Raw genomic sequence first — 22,951 nt, forward strand, 5'->3', positions numbered from 1 at the left:
TACTTTATTGATAGCACTGCATTACATAGAAATGGATTACATCACTCATTTCCAAACTTTTGCCACACATGTTCAATTAGAGCTAGCTTAAGCTGAGTATGTTCAGCTTTATTTCTAATCTGGTGAGTCATTTGAATAAAAGAGCTCAGTTGTTCCGCATGAGTACGAGACACTGTGACTCTTTCTCCCATTGCCTCATAAGAGCAGTTTTATCGACCAGTTTCTCGCTCCTCTTCAACTATCATATTATGCATTATGACACAAGCTTTCATGACATCACCGATTTCTTTACGTTTCCATCCTTTAGCAGGTCCACGAACAATGGCAAAACGGGATTGCAGAACTCCAAAGGCACGTTCCACATCTTTCCTGCACGCCTCTTGCTTCTTCGCAAAAGTTTTATGCTTTCTTGTATCTGGAGCTGGTATGCTCTTCACAAATGTTGCCCACCGTGGATAGATACCATCTGCAAGGTAATACCCCATTGTGTACTGATGACCATTGATGCTATAATTCACAGCGGGAGTTTGACCTTCGGCTAGCTTTGAAAAAACAGGAGAACGTTGAAGAACATTTATATCATTGAGAGACCCTGGTAAACCAAAATAAGCATGCCAAATCCAAAGATCTTGTGATGCAACTGCTTCCAAGATCATAGTTGGCTCGTTCACATGGCCTTTAAACATGCCATGCCATTTTTTGGGGCAATTTTTCCAACCCAAGTGCATGCAATCTATGCTCCCCAACATACCAGGAAATCCTCTTTCCTCCCCTATTGCAAGTAACCTAGCAATGTCTTGTTCATTTGGAGATCTCAGGTACCTTTCCCCAAATACTTCACAAACTTTGATCACAAATTTCTTGCAAGACTCTAAATTAGTAGCCTCAGCGGACCGGATGTACTCATCAGCACCATCAGCTGCTATTCCATATGTTAGCATCCGCATTGCCGCGGTCATTTTTTGCAGCGGATGTAACCCAAGAGCTCCAGAAGCACTTCTTTTTTGAGTAAAATAACCATCATAGTCATGCTCAAGTATACCACTAGCTATGCGGTTGAACAAATCACGGGACATCCTAAATCTGTGTATAAAAAGTAAATGAGACGGGGAAATGAAAAATGGGCGATCGCAGAGAAGTGTACTAGTTACAAACCTTCGTCGAAACAAATGTTCTGGATATCGAGGAACTTCTTTGAAGTAGTCGTCCCACAGAAGAACAAATCCAGCATCTCTTCCTCGATCGATTGCTCGACGTCCATGCTTCGAACCACCGTGGCGTCGAGCGTTCATCCTCTCTTCCTCCTCGCGCTCGGCAAATGCTGCAAGTATGAGTTCATCGTCGCCAGATGAAGATGACGAAGAACTCATGTCCCAAAAGGATGTGTTCATTGTGTTGCGTGAGAGACGATAGAGAAATCTAGGAGTGAGAAGAGAAGTCACAGATAGAGATGCTGGAAGAGAGGTGGTCGGGGTGGTTTATATAGACCAGAAATATGGCCGTTAAAAATATAGCCGTTGGAAAATATAGCCGTTGGAATATAGCCGTTTGAAAATATAGCCGTTGGAATATACACGTCCTGATTTACACGTCCTGATACACGTTCCACTGAAAAACTGAGAGGTGTAAAATTTAGCAACGTGTATATGGATGTGTATATGGAGATATACACGTCCAAATTTACACGTTCCACTAGAGATGCTCTTAGTTAGTTCGGGTGGTCTAAAATAGGTTCGGATGAGGAAGTAGACTCCTCTTCAAGAAGTGGGATCTTAAGCCCTAAAAGCATGCTTTTTGGAGAGAGAAAGAGATACATAGTGTCATATTTGTGGGGTCCCTTCTCTCTTTTTTCTGACTAAAGTTGTAGCTTCCATTGAAGAGATAAAATTTACCATGTTGCTTCTTACAACTTTTTTACATGAAGCAGCTAGTTATGTATGCCACCATTGCTCATGCTCTTATAAGACCTTTAGTGTAATTAGCTCTCAAAGAAACCCAGAGCCAGAGCCAAAGAAGAAGATACGGAGTAACAGCCATCATGGCACGGGACTGGCAGGAACAGAGAATTAACTAGCGATACTATTTACTCCATCCCGGCACCAATGATGGCTGTATTGGGCACGATTCCATGGACCATGGTCAGCACTCAGCACATGCAATGCATACATACATACCATGTCGGAATATCCACGTGTACGTACTCGACATGTAGATACCAGAACACGACGTAAACAAGAGCGAAACCTGAGAAAGAAGAGGGGGAAAAAAGAAATCCTAAGCTCCAAAATTTCTCTCAGGAAAACTACAGTTTTTACAGCACTAGTTCGAAATTCAACCCAACTTCCTCTTAATCCATCCATAGAGATCGACCGGCCACTGCGTCGATCGTCGTCGTCGTCCAGGCCAACGGAGCCGCGTCGTGCGCGTCTTTCCGTCAGGGCTCGTAGAGGCGGTCGCGGCACTGGCACTTCCACCAGAGCGGCTTGTACTCGGAGAGCGTCACGAGCGGCGGCGGCACGTCGGCGCGCGCCGTGGTGGTGGCCGGGCCGGACGGCACGGAGAGGGAGGGCACCTGCACCGCGACGCAGGGGCTGCACTCGTAGCACTTGTTGCGGCAGCTCGGCGGGCTGGACCCCAGCCGCACCTTCTCCTCCTTCCCGGCCGCCATGCCGGCACCACCCTGTACGCACACACGTACCGCCGGCGTCAGACTTGGCGAGAGAAAATGCATGCGGAAGCAATGGCGAGGAAGGAACGCCAAATTAACACCCACAAACACACGCACACGTACCATGGAAGCGGAGAACAGGGGAGACGGCCTGGAGGCGGCAGCTGGCACAAGAAGGAGGAGGCTCAGAGACGCGGCGGCGGCGAGGATCACAAGTAGCGCGGCTGCTAGTCTCATGGCTTCGATCTTGCTGCAGTTCACTGGCTGCTGCTCACTCAAGCCTGCCGACCTTGTCGTCGAGTCATTGGCGCGCGCGCTGGCTAGAGAAGTGAAGAAGACGACGAGGAGATGACTACTTATAGCTGAATAGCTCGAATCTAGCTTGCTACTGCGTGCGCGCCCGTGTATGTGCGCGAAGGCGACTGTGGGGAACTGGCGACGAGGCCGCGAAGGGGGGGTCAAAGAGGAAGCGGGGAAGACGGCATGGGGAAGGAAGCTGCTGCTGCTGGACTGGAAGCAGGAGCGGCAGCACTCAGCAGGACAGACGACGGACGACGACAGTGTGGCTACGGCCTATGAGCACGTAGGCACAATTTCCAGGAGAGGGGACGTCTCTTCTCTCCTTTTCTTGGCTCTAGATTTCCAGATCTCTCGTCAGTGAGATGTAGCCCATCTATCTCTACCGTTTCTGTGCCTGCCGAGCGAGCTTGCGATGGGAGGGGACTAGGGGAGTGAGACCAGATCTCTGACTCGAGCCTGTCGATAGGCTAGTGGAGCAGCAGTACGTACGGGGCGGTCGCCCGCCGCTGTAACAGTCAACCGGCGAGCGAGCTCGTAGTTCCACACAGGTTTTACAGCGGCCATTGACGGCCAGCAGGGGGCACGGGTTGGGGGGCGGCCGGGCGGGGGCTTTGACTAGCCTAGCCGGCGGGCCTGCAGCAGCGACTCATCATCCCTGAAAGAGGCCAACGGGCAATCGCATCCAATCAACGATGTGGCACCAACCATTATTAGCCACTTAAATTAAATTCAGATTCAGATGATAATCTTAACTGAATAACTCCAACTGCTAGCCACGCCGGCAGGCACTTAATTCAGGTGGTGCAGCCGAGCTGTCAAAGTGTCAAGTGAGCCTCTCTGAAACGTTTTATTCAAATTGACCGTGATAGAACACATCATTGCTAGAACAGAACGAGCATCATTGCTAAGCCACACGTTGCTCGAAACACGGGATCTGATTTAGAGGTCATGACAGAATGTGCATCTCCAACGGCCCGATTCAAACGGCGCGCCGTTTGGGATCGCACGTTTAAAAAATGAGTCTGCAGCCAAACCCAGTGGCGCGACGCACAATGACCGGCTTATCCATCCAAACGTAAACACGGCTTAAATATGTGTCGCGAATGCGTCCATACGCGGATAGTGCGTGGTCACATTGTATTCCAACCCGACCCTGAACGTCACAGAAATCAAAATCGACCGCGCGAATTTGCTTCCACTTCACTTCTTTGTAGCACTAGGGCGACGACGCCACCCCACCCCGCCGCACCGCCGTAGTACTGGATGTCTGTATGGGCCTCGTCTCGCCGGGGTACAACCTCGGTGCCGGTGTAGAATCTTCAGCCCTCGATCGCATCTCTCGCGTCTTTGCTGGTTGCAGATATGTTGGGACCGCCAACCGGCCTTGCCGCCTAGGATCTATTTGGTCAATTGCGCAGTAGGGTCCCAACTTCATTTTTGGGCGCCATTTTGGGCCATTTCGCTGGCGCCTATTTGAGATGTGTTATTGTAGATGCTCTAACTACTACGGATCTGAATGAGAGGTATAGTAACGGTAATAGGCTAGCAACACTTGTACAGTGCCCCACTCCAGTCATGCTCAAAACGGGAGGAAAGAAAGGTTTTACCTTTCGTCCTTGCAGACGAAGAAATTAGTATACGTCTGCGGAGACGGGTCAAAGCCCAGGACTCCTAGAGGCAGACAGGACGTCCTCTGCCTAGCCGTAGTGTGGAAAGGTATCTGCTGACTGCTGGCGAAAGTGAGAGTAAATACTGCCTTGCTCTACCGTCACGTCTGCGTCTGAATATGGGCAGGCAATGGAACAGCTCGTGACGTTTTTTTGGAATACACCATCTCAGGTGGTGACTTCTTTGTAGTAGTAGGAGAGCATGGGCCGTAGCAGGTCAGCATTCTTTTATGCCAGGTCCACGTTTTGAACGCAGGCCGTTTTGTTCAGCAACAGCATCATGGTCAGTCAGCCAAGAGAAATTAGATGACCCGACAGAACAACTCGGTGGAGCTACACACCATCATGTGCCACGAACTGAGTGTCCGTGCAATAAATGAAGACATATATGGAAAAAAAATCCATAATAAGCAGTATTTATGTTGCGTCTTTAGGATTACTATAATGCTGCGAATAATCATGAGAAATGGCATACCAAGCAAACTTCATGAGCAAAGGACGCAATTATTTTTCTAGATTCAGCACATTGTACGGGTCTCAACTCCGAACGGTTAACTCCATCATGTGTAAATCGCCAGGACAAATCCCTGTCAGTGTCCAACTCACCCCTCAGAGTCTGGTCCCAAAAAAAGCAGTACCGTTGTTATTTTCACCCATTTTAACCTCGCCGGCATGATCTAGTCAGAAGCTCAAAGGTATGGGCACTGAAATGAGGGTGGTCCACAACCGGAGCAATCCGTCCAGTTATTTGAGTAGGTTGGTGAAAGACCCTGCCAGTGCATGTGCATCAATGGCGTTTCGACAGAAATATCAGCCAAAATGTATGCAAAGAACCCCGGCTGAACCCAACTCGATTCAAATACCAGACCAGTAGTAATCCCAAACCATCGTGTTTGCCTGTTTGGGCACCTCATTTTGGCATGAAGGAAGAAAAAAAGACAATGACTCTGTTGATTGAGATAATTTTTCAGGTAATAACTCAATGGTTATTAGGGAGAATTGCTCATCGAAACGAGTATAATTGACAAGTGACATGGCCCAGCACCCATGTTCCACTTGCCAGTCTCATGGTATTGAGCAACAAAAAAATCTTTATTTCAATTGCTTATTACTTACAATTGCACATAGAAGCAAAGACCAACACCAGCCTACAACCACAGTGGTCGAAAAGGAATGCCTTGGGGGAAAACTCATTTATTTTGATTGGCTAACACCTAAAAATACAACACAGCCTGCACAATATACGATTTAGCAGTTTACGAAGGATTTTTACCAGCATTAATCCGATGATTTGGGGGAATCAGAAAGCTTCTCTCCGATGACACGCTGTGCTTCAGCAACTAGCCTTTTGACAACTTCGCCTGCTGGTATGATCTCCCTGATTAGTCCAACGCCCTGGCCAGCATACATGGCCATGCTATCGATGTCGCCGGTGGTTGTTGCGTTCGGGACAGTACCAGCAAACCGACGTATGTCCTTGTGCTGGAATTGTGAAATCATTGTTTAGTTGTGCATTATTAAGGTCCAGATGCAGAAGTGCGGAATGTGCATTTGAAATTGTAATGAGTGGTTTGGCAAACTCGCCCATTGAGGCCCATCTTGTACAAACAGCATGATAGATGCCCATGATTCATCACAGCTATGATATGTTACTAGTAGAATTTTCTAGCGTGGGTCTACCGTGATCTAGCAAGTCTAGGAAATGAGCCCAGGCTTAGTTCAGAAGGCAGAAACAAACAAATAAACATATAACAGTGAAACTGAAAGAACAGCAAATATGAGTGAGATAGCACTAACATATATAGGTATTGCCCCAAAGCTACAGCCATGCAATCAAGTTTGTGGCACATACTACCATCAGTCAAATAAGGCTGTCCTAGAAATAAGAAAAATAGGTAAAGACTGAACATTTTAAAATCGAGTGAAATAATCCTGAGCCGTGGTGACCATTTCAAATCTGACTGTCTGAACTCTAGGATTCCATGTAGCTTGCAAAGTAGCTAGGCTTTGTTGTGGGGCTTGTTTGGTGCTAAATAGGAGCAGCCTTTCCGGTGTCCAAAGAGCTCCTTTTTTTTTTTGAAACATTAAAGATCACCTAAAGTTACTCCCTCTGTCCTACCATATATGATGTTATTACAACTCCTTTATTGGCAGAGTTGGACGTTTGGAACAGGGGCGACATGGGGCCCGCTTTTGAACAATTCAAAATCTATGTTTTCAAGTTCCAAAAACTTCAGAACAAAAAATCAAGACATAGGAAATAATGTAATCTATCAACGTGAAAAAATCTCAACTAGAAATACCCCGTATTTTGGGCTACACAAAAATAAAATTAAAAACTGACATCTGAAGTAGTGAACAGTGCAAAATTCCAAACCTCCAATTTCTGTCTGATTTTGTCATTTTTGTTAAGCCCAGAATATAAGGTACTCCCTCCATGTTTGTCGGGACAGAGGGAGTATTTCGGTTGAGATCTTTTATGTTGGTAGCGTACATTTTCTAGTCTGGATATTTTGTTTAGAATTTTTTGAAACTTTGAAATCATGCTTTCAAATTTTGAAAAATAAAGGGTTCCATGTCACCCTTGATCTAAAGTTGAATTTTCGTTTTATTGGTTGTAATAACATCTTATTCTATTGGAAGGAGGGAGTATATGACATTCCAAAACTTTGACGAAATAAAGGTCAATTAGAATTGCAACTCATGGATTGTGATCCCTAGGAAGTCAAAGAATTTCAAAGGTACAGCTCAAAGACTTGTGTTCCTCGTTGGGAATCAAACTTCCCATATTATTAGCCTGGGAGCTACAGTTTAGACAACAAAGCCCTCCAGATAAAGCGCATCCACTTTTCATCGTGTCTAGAAAATACCAGATATGACTTCTAAAAACAGAACTCTTTACACTATTGATCAGAATAATAAGAGTGGAAAGGTCATAACAATGATTGTTGCAACTTCTAAATGCAGAATGAGGGAGAAAATTCAAGAAAGTCAGGCAGCCATACATACCACACCATGGATGATAGAGTGGCCTATAATAGGCTGAGTTTCCTCTGTTTCATGATCTGGGAGATTCTTCCATTCAACGTAGAAGGGTGTCTTCAGGACACGTTGTGGAGCATCAGGCCATCTAGCACGCCCGAATACATTTGTATAGTCCGTGCAGTTCATTTCGATTAGCTTTTTCTTATACAGAGGATGTGCAAAGCTTTCCTCGGTAGCTACAAACCTGAATGTCAAGGAATTTTATTGAAAAAAAAATTAAGAATTAGAACTTTATTATGTGAAAACCAGAACATGCAGAAGTATGCAAGAAAGGCTCGGTTTGAAGATAATCATACAAATAGAAGATTGAGATAATACCTAGTTCCTAAGCAAACAGCATGAGCACCAAGTGCCAATGTAGCAGCATAGCCACGGCCATCTACAACTCCACCAGCCGCTATAACCAGAGTAGCACTATCTGATACGAGATCCACTACTCTCGGCAGCAATGGTAGCAGACCCTCCTATTTTTTCAAAGAAAAGGTGTTTGAGATGAAAATTCACGAATACAATTAAATGGACACAGGTTTGTGAGGCGTGTTATGCTTCCAGAGATGACAGCAGAAAGAGACCCTAAGCTAAATCATTAGCCTCATATATAGCACATGGTGTGGATTCTTAGTGCATGGGTGTGTGCTTCTTGGAAGATTTCGTACAATAATTTCACAAGATGGAAGCTATAAAACAAAGTGGGACTGTGACTTACTTGACCAATCACATGCCCCCCTGCTTCACGGCCTTGAACAATAATTCCATCTACACCAGCTTCCTTAGCTTTCAGTGCCTCCTCAATGGTACCAATCTGTGCATCCGAGAAGGGAAATTTTATATAGCCTTAATCAACAAAAATGCGCACGGACGTAAATGCTCATATATGTCATCATCATAGAGCACCAATGCTTCACTACAGATCATGTACAACTACGGTATTACTTATTGTCTATTTCTTGGCCCCCAAAAGACTGTTCATCAAAATCTGAACACTCTGCATCAGATACTAGTGCTAGTTCATCCAATACTATAATGATCCCATCAGTTCTAGAAAATTGGAGCCAAATAAGTAACAGATATTTTACCATCAAGTTAACTTTACGTTTAATATCGATAAGTATTTCTTTTATGAAAATTAGCATGGTGCCCCACTCAATTGCATGGGAGATATTTGAATTACATTTTTTAAGCTGCATTTGGTAGTTGTTATTACATTAGCACTGGGTCAATGATAAGATTTGTTGTTTCTAATATTAACCGAGCTTATTATACTTGTACAAACGCACTTTAATCGTCTTAATAATTTATTGTTTACCTAGATATGTCGCAATAATACTGGATGAATGACCAGAATCTTCATCTGTCCATGATACTAGATTAGGGAAATCGATCACGCCTAATATACTTGTGCGGAACACATTTTAATGTTTTTTTGTTTGTAATTGAATAAAACAGTATCAACGGAAAATTGCCATTTATGAGTGATATCTGATCGGCGCGTGAAATTAGTTGAACACATTGTTCCTAGAAGTATGGGCGTATATCAAGCCAGTCTTTGTTTCATACGTGAGGCAACATGCCGTTCCACGAGCTAACCAGTTGGTTGTTTGTGTTTTGTACTGCTCTGTCAAGTTCGTTGCACGTGCTATTGATAACGATAAAGAATTAAAGTTCAAATCGTTTGGGCGTTTATATATGTTAATACATAAATTAGATCAATGTGTGGAATTCAATGGTGGATTAGAGTTCTGTATTACGTTCAGATGGCAGTGGTCTGAACTCTGATGGTCGTATGTAACTATGCACTGAGCTAATAAGTTGTTCGTACAGTATAGCGGTGGAGGATGGATAAAAAATTATATGGCAAAGTTGGTAGCATGGAACAAAGAGTTGTAAAGTGTTTTATCTATTATGTATCAAAACTACAAGATGGTTAATCTGAAAAAACAGAGGCATGCTAGAAATTCCCCTACAAAAAGTGCCAAAATAGAATAGCTAAAGATTCAGCTGTAATAACTGTGTGGCGTCATCGAGGAGTTCTGGCACCTCCCTCGCCCAGGGTCTCAGGTTCCGAGTGAAAACCTCAGATTTGGCATGCCAAATAGGGCGACGACGGCGTCTTTGACGTCGTACCCTTCTTGGAGGCGTCGTCTTGGGAACTTGAGTTCGGGCAGTGGTTCTTCCTCGGGGTTCTCTGTGTTGGCCGCATGGGAGGTGTCTTGCGATGCAGGTGGCGCGCCAGCCTCTTGAGGGGTATCGCGGTGGCTTGCGCGACGAGGATCTTCCTCGGACAGCGCGAGCGGGCCTCTGGATGAGCATGGTGGGCTGGCCTCTGTGCTTGATGGCGGGCTGCTGAAGACTGCACGCTTGCACGTCTGTTGAGGTTGCTAGGAGGTAGCCGCTGCGCCGACGGCGTCCCTGGATTTAGGCTGAGGCCGGAGCAGCAATGCTCCCAGCTGAGCCGGATGGGCTCGCAGGATCCGGGTGGTACGCGTCTTGGCTGCGGCTGGCAGGTTCTTGGCAATTTCGATGATGTACAAGCATTGCGACTTTCATCGGCATAGGTTGTGTTTGGCGGAGAAGCACACTCTGTAGCGTCTTAGAGGAGCACTCGACAGATTTCGGCCTTTTGTCGTAGTCGTGTTTTGAGTGTTGGGTGTGTGTGGGTGTCACAGCCTTGTCTTAGGCTTGTAATGTAAACTTCTTTTCTATCAATGAATCGAAACGCAAGCTTTTGCGTTTTCGCGAAAAAAATAACTTCAATGTCCACAGGCTGTGGGCTTGCTCATATCTAGCAAACATTTTCCCTTTTTGTGATAATGTATCTAGTAAACCTGATTACTATATTTTCTCTCTACTGTACTAATCTAACCCCCAAATAACTTGCTTAAAGTGATTTAAATTACTATCTCTATGATCCCAGAAGTGAACAGCCTACATGACGCTGAATAGAATCCAGAACCACAATCCATAAGTGAGTATGTTTAATTAAAAATAGGATACCTCAAGATTTGTGCCTGTGATGTGAACTCTTAAGAGTGAGTCATTTGATTTCCATTTTGTAATGAGCAGTGACATCTTCAGTTACTGTTAATACATAAAAAGTACCAAAAATCAACTTTGACGAGTTTAAGTGCAATTATGAAGATCTATTGGTGTAATCTGTTTTGGTACAGTTATGCAGATCTACTGCGGCGCACTAATAGAAGAGGTTCCACCGAATCAGACACTTATTAGAATAGGAGCAAGTGTGTACTGACAGTAGAAACCTCTGATTTCATTAAGTATATTCATGACTTCATGGCTAGACGAAGAGTTCACAAATTCTAGCCCCCTTCCTGTCGTAGTCCAAATATCAATGTGCAGGATCAAATTCTGTTGGAAGCCTTCATCTGTCTATATAAGATCAAAGCCTGTTCAATTTTGTCATCACATTTGCGCCAAAACCATTGAAGAACACAACACCTCCCCGAAGCTTGATATAGACATAACCCATTGACCACTGCGAATGATCTTTATTTTGCAAGCTCTGACTAGTTAACAAAGTGTCAAGTAACAATCTCTAGCTAATGGCCTGCGATCATTTTGCTCCTCTCTAAACTCTCCAGAACAGAAACGATTTTGCTCCAATGAATTTGGCTCATTAGCTGGGCACTGTTAGTTAGGACTGCGAGTCTACTCTGACAGGGAAATGTTGAATAGGGGAACTGAAATTGGTAATAATACTGGTACAAGAAAGTGTTAAGTAAGCACAAGCCGGTCTTCACCCATTCCAGCAAAATGTGGAACTGACGTTCTCACCGGAGTTACTAAAAATTAAGACGTTCTCACCTGATGCAAGACCTTGACGCCGGCGCGATGGGCCTCGTCGACCCGCTCCCTGGGGAACTCGCCCCAGTACACCTGCAGCACGGCGAGCTTCTCCTCCAGCACGACCCTCAGGTTCTCCTCGTGCGGGAAGGGCAGCACGATGGCCGCCCCGAACGGCCTCTCGGTCAGGCTCCTCGTCCTCCGTATCAGCTCCCTGACGTGATCCGGCGCCGGCTGCGGGCAGGCGGACAGCGATTAGCAAATACAGCACATCAGTACAGGCGTTTCTAAGTAGCCAAAGGGGGTGAGGAAATCGATGTACCCAGTCGGGGAGGCGGAGGAGGCCTATGCCGCCGGCGTTGGCAACGGCGGCGGCGAGCTCCGGGCCGGAGATGTCGGGGCCGAGCGGCGCCTGCACGACGCCGTAGTCGAAGCCCAGGATGCCCTTCCACCCCATCTGTCTCCCAGTATATTGGCGCGGTTCACGGCGGCTGGTCGGTCCTGAATCCTGAGGTGTGGGAGGTCGGAACTGCCGGGTGGTAATGGCGGCGGCCGGTGGTGGGCGGCGGTCCTATAAGTAGGGCGAGACCAGTTGGACGACGAGCTGGGCGTGCCGACTGCCGAGACCCGGGTCCGTCCACGGCGCCGGCGTCATGGGGGACGTCACGGCGCGCGGCGGCTGGGGGTTCGCCCTCATTCCCTCACGTGGCAGATGGCTACGGGGCGGCTATGGTTGTTCAAAGAGGAGCGAAAGAAAGGCAAAAACTGATCTTCGTTCCTTCAGTTAACGAACGGCTATGCTAATTCGCAGTCGGCCGCGAAGGAGGTCGAATTTTGGCAGCGGTTTAGTGGTTTTTATACGAAGAACCGTCCCATTTTATATTACACAACGTTCTGAAGAATTAAACGGTTTGGTACAAAATCAGGGAATTAACAAGCCACAGATGACACCCTCCGGAAATCGAAGAAGCAGCGGGTGCTAGATTATAGGCTTCAGCATTAGGATATCTTCCTTCATTCATGCTAAAACTAGAACAAGAACAATATTGGCTTAGTTGTTGCTTTGCAGTCTGAGAGATAGATAGAAGAAATGATGGAATGATCACCCACACCGTCTACATGCTAGTGACATAATTTCTTTATCTCTCTCAACATTCCTCGGCAATCCATTTAGGCTTGAAAGGTCACTTGATCTTCTCTACAATTAGCATTGCATTCGCCCTACTCGTAAGTTTCGACCTCATCTCAACCGGTGCCTCCTCCAGGTAGGTCCCATTTTATTCACGAACTTCGACTGGATTTAAAAATAGGAGAACTCACAATAAAGTAAAGGACTCTTTACCGCTGTCCTTCTCAACGGAAAATGGTCTTTTCATGTGAAAAAGACCTCTTGTAATGTTTCGAAGAGTCTTCCTTAGATTATAACATGGAATGGTTTTCACGTGTAGCCAGTGAATGAACAAACCAACACGATCGTTCTGAGAAGGGCGCCCGGGAGGCGGTGGCTGAAACCCATGTACGGAGTAGGACTGATTGTCGGTTTTTTTTTTCTTTCTCTCAGAGGCCTAATGCCTTTGTGGAGTGGCGTGGTTGTCAGTTGAGTGTGGGCTGGCCCGGCGAACAGGAAGGCCTCCAGCAATGTTGAGCAAGGCCTTTGAACTCGCAGGTCCAACAACCTTCTTGCACCTGCCATTCCTCTACGGGCCGCTGGTTCTCCCGCATCCCAGTTATCGCGAGTGCCACCATGGGCGATTTGCACAAAAATAACCCAAAAGTGAAAGAAAAGCACAGACTGACCCTCCGGCGAAACTATTTCACCAATCTAACCCTTTTGTGTGGCGTCCCTCCCACGGGCGTCACACATGCCCATGTGGCGCCCCTCCTGCCGGCGCCACTGTCCCAGCCGACGTGGCCCCCTCGCCGCTGAGCTGGTGCGCCCATCCGACGTGGCAGCATGTGTGGCGCCCCTCCCAACGGCGCCACACATGCACTTGTAATTGCCCAAAACATACTGTGAGACAATTAAATGCGGGACTTAGCCGTTTTGCGAGGCTCAATGTGTGGCGCCGACGCCACGGGCGCCACAGTAGCACGTGTGGCGCCGATGCCTCGGGCGCCACACATAGAGGCTCGCGAAAACGGCTAAGGACTTATCGTCTGGAGCCCCTGGATGTTTTCGACCCAGAAGTTTATATAAGTTGGCATGTGTGGCGCCGATGCCACGGGCGCCACACAGTGCAGTGTGGCGCCAGTGTGGAGGGCGCCACACATTGACTTGTGTTAAAAACATGAAAAATCCTACCAAACTCCAACAGTTATGAGTACAACATTGGACACAACAAGTAGCAATTTCATGACATACACATATAACACTTCATAGGTCACATTGTAGCACGTAGATTCAAACAACAAGTAGCATTACAGACCATGGTTCGAAATGACATAGGGTTCACAAATCGATACTTATGAAGATAGAGTTCAGAACAACACATAGCACATCCTAGTATCGTCCTCGACGTGCCGTCCTCGCGGGCTGCTTCCGGATGGCCATCCTCTTCGTCCGCTGCCGTGGCTGCTCCTGCTGCTGCTCCTGCTGCTCCTCCTGCTCCTCCTCCTCTGAAGAGAACGGCTCGTCGTTCCTCATCCTCGACAAAGCTGATCTCCGCGGCGGCCCCTCATCCTCCTCAGTGACAACCTTCTTTCCTCGGTTGACATAATCTTCCGGAGTGTACCGGTTTGGACCCTTGCCCCTTGGCTTCAACTGGTAAGCTGACCGTGGGGCTTGCTTGGAGGTATGCTTTGGAAGTATGCCTTGACTCAGAATTAGCTCGTCCTCAGGAATCTTCACAAACATGAACACATGAGATTACAAAAGTTGAAATTAGTAAGAACATGTTTGACAGCAACAAAATAGTACATACCTCCCGCTCTTCTGAAAAGGAAGATGTAGCGATTTCGCCTTCCCGGCAACCTAGCAAGCTGGCTAACCGCCGCATCTTTCGTGCAGTGTTCTGCGTTATGCCGTTCATGGTTACAAAGCCACCACATCATAGTAGCGTACATTCAAAGTTGGTGATCATACCTTAATGAAATACCGCAACGGTTCGACAGGCTTGTCATCTCTCCCGCTCTGCTCCCACATAACCTCGCACTCCTCAGCTGTTTTTTGGATCTCCTCCCGTTGTGACAAACATAGCATACACAATTGAAGCGAGCACATGGCAATGTAGATGATGTACTAGTTAGTGAGAGAATCCATTACCACGAAGTTCAGCTCGGAAGCAATAGAAGTCGATCTCCCTCTGCGAGCAAAGGTGTCGTGCTTAAAGGAGATATGCCCTAGAAGCAATAATAAAGTGGTTATTATTTATATCTCTATGTTTATGATAAATGTTTATATGTCATGCTATAATTGTATTAACCGAAACATTAGTACATGTGTGATATATAGACAAACAAAGAAGTCCCTAGTATGCCTCTTAACTAGCTTGTTGATTAATGGATGATTAGTTTCATAATCATGAACATTGGATGTTATTAATAACAAGGTTATATCATTATATGAATGATGTAATGGACACACCCAATTAAGCGTAGCATAAGATCTCGTCATTAAGTTATTTGCTATATGCTTTCGATACATAGTTACCTAGTCCTTATGACCATGAGATCATGTAAATCACTTATACCGGAAAGGTACTTTGATTACACCAAACGCCACTGCGTAAATGGGTGGTTATAAAGGTGGGATTAAGTATCCGGAAAGTATGAGTTGAGGCATATGGATCAACAGTGGGATTTGTCCATCCCGATGACGGATAGATATACTCTGGGCCCTCTTGGTGGAATATCGTCTAATGTCTTGCAAGCATATGAATAAGTTCATAAGAGACCATATACCACGGTACGAGTAAAGAGTACTTGTCAGGAGACGAGGTTGAACAAGGTATAGAGTGATACCAAAGATCAAACCTCGGACAAGTAAAATATCGTGTGACAAAGGGAATTGGTATCGTATGTGAATGGTTCATTCGATCACTAAAGTCATCGTTGAATATGTGGGAGCCATTATGGATCTCCAGATCCCGCTATTGGTTATTGGTCGGAGTGAGTACTCAACCATGTCCGCATAGTTCACGAACCGTAGGGTGACACACTTAAAGTTGGATGTTGAAATGGTAGAACTTGAATATGGAATGGAGTTCGAATATTTGTTCGGAGTCCCGGATGAGATCCCGGACATCACGAGGAGTTCCGGAATGGTCCGGAGAATAAGATTCATATATAGGATGTCATTTTATGTGAATTAAAATGATGCGGAAGGTTCTATGGAAGGTTCTAGAAGGTTCTAGAAAAGTCCGGAAGAAACCACCAAGGAAGGTGGAGTCCCGGTGGGACTCCACCACCATGGCCGGCCAACCCTAGTGGGGGAGGAGTCCCAAGTGGACTTCCCCATAGGGGGCCGGCCACCCCCTCCATGGAAGGTGGAACTCCCACCTCAAGTGGGAGTCCTAGCTTGGGTAGGTTTCCCTATTCTATGGAAGGTTTTGGGTTCGGGTCTTATTCGAAGACTTGGAGTCCAACACTTGGGGTTCCACCTATATAATGAGGGGCCAAGGGAGGGGGCCGGCCACCCCAAGACCACAAGCTGGCCGCCCCCCTTGAAGTGGCCGGCCACCCCCTCCCAAACCCTAGCCACCCCCCTCTCCTCCATATCTCCCGCGTAGCTTTAGCGAAGCTCCGCCGGAGTTCTCCACCGCCACCGACACCACGCCGTCGTGCTGTCGGATTCAAGAGGAGCTACTACTTCCGCTGCCCGCTGGAACGGGAGGTGGACGTCGTCTTCATCAACAACCGAACGTGTGACCGAGTACGGAGGTGCTGCCCGTTCGTGGCGTCGGAGCGATCGTGATCAAGATCTTCTACGCGCTTTTGCAAGCAGCAAGTGAACGTCTACCGCAGCAACAAGAGCCTCATCTTGTAGGCATTGGAATCTCTTCAAGGGTGAGACTCGATACCCCCTCGTTGCTACCGTCTTCTAGATTGCATCTTGGCTTGGATTGCGTGTTCGCGGTAGGAATTTTTTTTTCTATGCAACGAATCCCTACAGTGGTATCAGAGCCGTGTCTATGCATAGATGGTTGCACGAGTAGAACACAATGGTTTTGTGGGCGTTGATGCTCTTGTTGTCTTTAGTTTGAGTACTTTGCATCTTTGTGGCATAGTGGGATGAAGCGGCCCGGACTAACTTTACATGACCGCGTTCATGAGACTTGTTCCTCGTTCGACATGCAACTTGTATTGCATAAGAGGCTTTGCGGGTGTCTGTCTCTCCTACTATAGTGAAGATTCAATTTACTCTTCTATTGACAACACTAGTATCACCGTTGTGGTTCATGTTCGTAGGTAGATTAGATCTCTCTCGAAAACCCTAAACCACGTAAAATATGCAAACCAAATTAGAGACGTCTAACTTGTTTTTGCAGGGTTTGGTGATGTGATATGGCCATAATGTGATGATGAATATGTATGAGATGATCATTATTGTATTGTGGCAACCGGCAGGAGCCTTATGGTTGTCTTTAAATTTCATGTTGAGTAGTATTTCAAAGTAGTTGTAATAGTTGCTACATGAGGTGAACAACCATGAAGATGGCGCCATGGACCTTGACGCTACGCCGACGATGATGGAGATCATGCCCGTTGATGATGAAGATCATGTCCGTGCTTTGGAGATGAAGATCGAAGGCACAAAGACTAAAGGGCCATATCATATCACATATGAATTGCATGTGATGTTAATCCTATATGCATCTTATTTTGCTTAGAACGCGACGGTAGCATTATAAGATGATCCCTCACATTAATATCAAGATAATAAAGTGTTCTCCCCTCGTATGCACCGTTGCCAAAGTTCGTCGTTTCAAAGCATCTCGTGATGATCGGATGTGATAGATTCAACGTTCATATACAACGGGTGTAAGCCATGTTGCACACGCGGAATACTTGGGTTTGCTTGACGAGCCTAGCATGTACAGACATGGCCTCGGGACAACGGAAACCGAAAGGTTGAACACGAGTCATATGGATGATATGATCAACATGTTGATGTTCACCATTGAAGCTACATCATCTCACGTGATGATTGGTTTTGGTGTAGTGGATTTGGATCGTGTACCACTTAACAACTATGAGGGATGTTGTATTAAGTGGGAGTTCATTAGTAATTAGATTAAAACATGAACTAATTATCATGAACATAGTCTGAGTAGTATTTTGAATTAATTTTGTAGTATTAACATCCGTTTACTACTATGCGCTAGTCTTGTAATTGAGATAGAAATACTGTTAGAATCTGATAAGAAACTTTACGGATTGGTACCGTATTGTTAAAAGAATCAAGAATTGATTAAGTCCTATTGCAAACTTTTAGTAAACCTCACAATGTTGATTCAAAGAGATATGGTTTTAATTAGTACCTAAAGTTATCTTGTCTCCGTGAAACTTGAAGTTCAAATTTGTTTGAAAAGAAAGGAGCTGAAAATTTAGTTTTCAGAAATAATCAAGGTATGAGATATATGTGATATCTAAGACCTTATTGCAAGATGATAGAATATAATTTGGTGAGACTACATAAACTCATAAGTTTTATGGGAGTGTACGAAGGTTGAAGACGCAAGGCGTCCCAATCCTCCAACTATTGGGGCACTAATAATATTCGCATATCCATGAAGTTATCATCCTTAGTATGCACCGTTGCTAAGACTCGTCGTATTGAAGCATCACGTGATGATCGGGTGTTATAGATTCTATGTGTGCATACAACGGATGCAAGCCAGATTTGCATATGCGAATACTAAGGTTAAAACTTTACGAGCCTAGCATGTACAGACATGGTCTCAGAAAGTCATCATGATGCAATGGATAAAATTATGAGTGAAATTGTTCATCATATTACAAGGATACTAATAAGTGAAATCCGGAACACTTGACATATGATGATCAACTTAAAGTAAGAACCTCAAGGTTATTGGTATTTGACCAATAAACCTAGAAGTTAATAATGTTAAAGTGTTTCTCTGAATAATGAGGAAAGTTAAAAGAGAAACTGCAAAAGATATTTTGGCAAAAGAAAAGAAAAGACTAGAAAGTCTAGCTCAGGTGTATATAAATGATATACATGTTATGGTTGTATTCCTAGTTAAGTCACACTATGAAATTCTTGGGTATTAGTACTATATTGGCTGGTATGAAGTGTCATACAAAACAACGCAATACAAGAATACAATGGCCTAAGTGACTGACAAGGAATATGATAAGAATGCACGTCTGGAACAAAATAAAGTGTTATTATGTTTGTCGTTAGCATTCTATCTAGCCCTTAGAATTTATAATAAAGAACTTAATAATTGTTATTTTGCTCTGGTCAAATGAAAACAATGAGTTGTTTAAATTATGACATTACTCCATGTACGATGGATAAGTTATTATAAATCTTAATGGTGAAACACACATACATAATACTGACGCTAAAATGCCATAAGGCAAATGATTTGAATTCCACTTATTTGTGGAACCGCCATTTAGGTCATGTTAGAAAGGAACGCATGAAGGAACTCCATGCAAATGGATTTTTGGAGTCATTTGATTTTTCGAATCATTTGGCGCTTGCAAATCTTTTCTAAAGAGAATGATTAAAATACCGTTCATAGGCCAAGAGTTGAACGGGCAACAAACTTAGTGAAAAAATACATGATGATGTATGTGGTTCACTGGGCATAGTTGTGTGCGGGAGATTCTTCTACTTCATGAAAACTTCCAACAATGAATTGAGTATATATATATATATGTGGATATATTCGATAAGGAAGAAGTTTGAAATTTTTGAATGGATTCAAATAAAATTCAGCATGAAGTGGAAATCATCGTAATAGAAAAGTCAAATATCTATGATTGGATCATGGTGGAAATATTTGAATTACGAGTTTTAGCGAACATCTAAGAGAGTCATGAAATTGTTCTACAACTCACATTTCTTGGAGTATCATAATGATGATATAGTATCCGAGAGATGTATCCAAACCTTGTTGGATTAATGATGAGATAAAATATTATGACGCCATTATATTTTTGTGGATTATGCTTTAGTGACTACCGCTTTTACACTGAATAGAGCATCATCATGATCCGTTGAAATGACACCATACAAGTTATGGTATGGGTATAAACTCTAATAGTCTTTTCTTTAAATTCTGGTCTAAGAGTTTACAACCAAAATCGGATGAATGTCTTTGTTGGTTATCCCAGAGATTTAATTGGGAATTCTTCCCACAAGACAAAGACAAAAGTGTTTGTCAATGTTTCTTATTTCCGAGAAATTGTTTCTAGTGAAGTATTTGAGTGGGAGGACAATATAATTTGATAAGGTTTATGAACCTGAGCATAATGATCAGAGTAGCGCAGCATCGGAATTGGTTTCGGAAGCGGCCACGACGATCATGGCTCCCATGACTACAAAGTGTTTTAGCCATGGAGATCGAAGTACATATTGAACCTTGTAAGTATGGTTTACTTTGTGATCAAATAAATGATTTGTGGACAAAGGATTGATTTTGAACAATGATAAACCAACTACAAACAAAGAAGTTATGATGGGCCCTGACTCCGTTAAAATGGCTATACGCCATGAAATCCAAGATAGATGAATACTTTTTGAAAGTAAATGGATCTATAAAATTGATGGACTTGGATGAAATATCCTTGAAGAAGCTCGACTTGTCGAAAAGTTGTTTACGACAAAGTTCAAAGAGTTGACTGCGATAAGATTAGATCTTCCGTAGCAATGCTTATAGTTTATGTGGATTATTCTAGTAATCACTACATATTTCTTTTATGAGATATGTTAGTAGGATGGCAAAATACATAACTTATCAGAAGTGTGTATTAAAAGGTGTATACAAGATACAACCAAGAGTTTTTGCTGGTCCATGGAATACTAGATAGGTATACAAACTTCAATTTGATGAAGTGAGTATCACGGAGTTGGAATCTTCACCAGATGAAATAGTCAAAGAGTTTTTGATTTCATCAGAGACGATGAAGAGGCTTGCATTTGCAAGAAATTAAGTGGGAGTGCTAAGACATATTTATAATACTTTATGTAGGTGACATATAGTTGGTTATAAATGATGTAATTATATACTTGATTAAAAGGTTTCATTGAGAATTAATTTCAATGAAAGAATATGGACTAAAACAAATTTAGTGTCAAGATCTATGAAGATAGATTGAAACACATAAATAAGTTTAAGTCAAAGTACATAGGATGGATATTGAAGTAGTTCAATATATAAATATTAAGAAAATGTTCTTGTCATGTGAAGTTTTAACAAGACTTGAGTGTATCTGACACTCAATAAGTAAAAACACATGAGTGATTATAGATCACAAATAATATGTACACAATTAGATGTCATGTGCTCTTAAAAAAATGTTATGAGCATGTACCAGAATGATTCATGTGATGATCATTGAAAAACAGTAAGAATATTCTTGAGTACTTGAGAAGAACCAAGGATATATATATATATATAGTTTTGTATGGAGAAATGACAAAACAAATCGTTGTAAGGTGTTGCACCGATATTAGTTTTGTCACATGTGAAAATAAAATTTCAAATCTCAAATTAGACTAAGTGTTGTTTAAAAGGTAGCACAATGAACTAGAAGTTGTCTATGCTAGATTTAGAAGTGTTCTAAATATTGTGACGGATTCTACAAAAGAAGGCAGAGTATGTCATTGTTTTGACAATGACAAAGGATGTTAAGTCAAGAGGTTCTTTTAGAACTTGGTGTAGTTCCGACAGAGTCAAAACTTTGAAGCTATATTGTGTGTGACAATATTAGTGACATATTTCAGACCGCGGAATTAAGGTTCCACCAGAAGACCAAACATATTTAATGCCGACTCATTTGGAAATGAGTGATGCGTTGAGACACAAATAAATTACAAAATACATACGGTTCTGAGCATGTCAAATCCGTTGACTAAAACCTCTCCCGTGAGCAAAACATGATAAAGCACCGGAAGGCCAAGGTGTTATATCTTTACAAATGTAAACTAGATTATTGACTCTAGTGCAAGTGGGAGACTGAAGGAGATATGCCCTAGAGGCAATAATAAAGTGGTTATTATTTATATCTCTATGTTTATGATAAATGTTTATATGTCATGCTATAATTGTATTAACCGAAACATTAGTACATGTGTGATATATAGACAAACAAAGAAGTCCCTAGTATGCCTCTTAACTAGCTTGTTGATTAATGGATGATTAGTTTCATAATCATGAACATTGGATGTTATTAATAACAAGGTTATATCATTATATGAATGATGTAATGGACACACCCAATTAAGCGTAGCATAAGATCTCGTCATTAAGTTATTTGCTATATGCTTTCGATACATAGTTACCTAGTCCTTATGACCATGAGATCATGTAAATCACTTATAACGGAAAGGTACTTTGATTACACCAAACGCCACTGCGTAAATGGGTGGTTATAAAGGTGGGATTAAGTATCCGGAAAGTATGAGTTGAGGCATATGGATCAACAGTGGGATTTGTCCATCCCGATGACGGATAGATATACTCTGGGCCCTCTCGGTGGAATATCGTATAATGTCTTGCAAGCATATGAATAAGTTCATAAGAGACCACATACCACGGTACGAGTAAAGAGTACTTGTCAGGAGACGAGGTTGAACAAGGTATAGAGTGATACCAAAGATCAAACCTCGGACAAGTAAAATATCGTGTGACAAAGGGAATTGGTATCGTATGTGAATGGTTCATTCGATCACTAAAGTCATCGTTGAATATGTGGGAGCCATTATGGATCTCCAGATCCCGCTATTGGTTATTGGTCGGAGTGAGTACTCAACCATGTCCGCATAGTTCACGAACCGTAGGGTGACACACTTAAAGTTGGATGTTGAAATGGTAGAACTTGAATATGGAATGGAGTTCGAATATTTGTTCGGAGTCCCGGATGAGATCCTGGACATCACGAGGAGTTCCGGAATGGTCCGGAGAATAAGATTCATATATAGGATGTCATTTTATGTGAATTAAAATGATGCGGAAGGTTCTATGGAAGGTTCTAGAAGGTTCTAGAAAAGTCCGGAAGAAACCACCAAGGAAGGTGGAGTCCCGGTGGGACTCCACCACCATGGCCGGCCAACCCTAGTGGGGGAGGAGTCCCAAGTGGACTTCCCCATAGGGGGCCGGCCACCCCCTCCATGGAAGGTGGAACTCCCACCTCAAGTGGGAGTCCTAGCTTGGGTAGGTTTCCCTATTCTATGGAAGGTTTTGGGTTCGGGTCTTATTCGAAGACTTGGAGTCCAACACTTGGGGTTCCCCCCTATATAATGAGGGGCCAAGGGAGGGGGCCGGCCACCCCAAGA

The 22,951-nt window shown here is 43.8% G+C and overlaps 2 protein-coding genes and 1 pseudogene across 2 annotated transcripts; all 3 read right to left on the reverse strand.

The window, feature by feature from the left end:
- Positions 1 to 41: 41 nt before the first annotated feature.
- LOC127323808 (protein ALP1-like) lies at positions 42 to 1,370 on the reverse strand (annotated as a pseudogene).
- A 918-nt stretch (positions 1,371 to 2,288) lies between these two features.
- LOC127323810 (EPIDERMAL PATTERNING FACTOR-like protein 1) lies at positions 2,289 to 3,529 on the reverse strand. The gene is made up of 2 exons (XM_051351925.2): positions 2,792 to 3,529; positions 2,289 to 2,680 (listed from the first exon to the last, which is right to left on the reverse strand). Exons 1-2 carry the CDS (start codon positions 2,903 to 2,905, stop codon positions 2,435 to 2,437), a joined length of 360 nt encoding a protein of 119 aa, XP_051207885.1. The 5' UTR covers positions 2,906 to 3,529; the 3' UTR covers positions 2,289 to 2,434.
- A 2,114-nt stretch (positions 3,530 to 5,643) lies between these two features.
- On the reverse strand, positions 5,644 to 12,195 carry LOC127323930 (uncharacterized). Its single transcript, XM_051352034.2, has 6 exons — positions 11,804 to 12,195; positions 11,503 to 11,715; positions 8,387 to 8,482; positions 7,999 to 8,144; positions 7,645 to 7,864; positions 5,644 to 6,117 (listed from the first exon to the last, which is right to left on the reverse strand). The coding sequence occupies exons 1-6, from the start codon at positions 11,936 to 11,938 to the stop codon at positions 5,914 to 5,916; spliced, it is 1,014 nt and encodes a 337-aa protein (XP_051207994.1). The 5' UTR covers positions 11,939 to 12,195; the 3' UTR covers positions 5,644 to 5,913.
- Positions 12,196 to 22,951: the final 10,756 nt, after the last annotated feature.

Source organism: Lolium perenne, chromosome 7 (assembly GCF_019359855.2).
Source record: "Lolium perenne isolate Kyuss_39 chromosome 7, Kyuss_2.0, whole genome shotgun sequence".
In the NCBI taxonomy this organism is placed as follows: Eukaryota; Viridiplantae; Streptophyta; class Magnoliopsida; order Poales; family Poaceae; genus Lolium; species Lolium perenne.

What these genes read in the sequence shown, in the direction of transcription:
- LOC127323810 (XM_051351925.2), bottom strand. Translation starts at nt 2,905, where the DNA reads ATGAGACTAGCAGCCGCGCTACTTGTGATCCTCGCCGCCGCCGCGTCT. An exon ending in CCCTGTTCTCCGCTTCCATG is followed by an intron (nt 2,681 to 2,791) that starts GTACGTGTGCGT and finishes GTGTGCGTACAG; the next exon opens with GGTGGTGCCGGCATGGCGGC.
- LOC127323930 (XM_051352034.2), bottom strand. Translation starts at nt 11,938, where the DNA reads ATGGGGTGGAAGGGCATCCTGGGCTTCGACTACGGCGTCGTGCAGGCG. An exon ending in GCGTCAAGGTCTTGCATCAG is followed by an intron (nt 8,483 to 11,502) that starts GTGAGAACGTCT and finishes TCGGATGCACAG; the next exon opens with ATTGGTACCATTGAGGAGGC. An exon ending in ACTCTATCATCCATGGTGTG is followed by an intron (nt 6,118 to 7,644) that starts GTATGTATGGCT and finishes TCACAATTCCAG; the next exon opens with CACAAGGACATACGTCGGTT.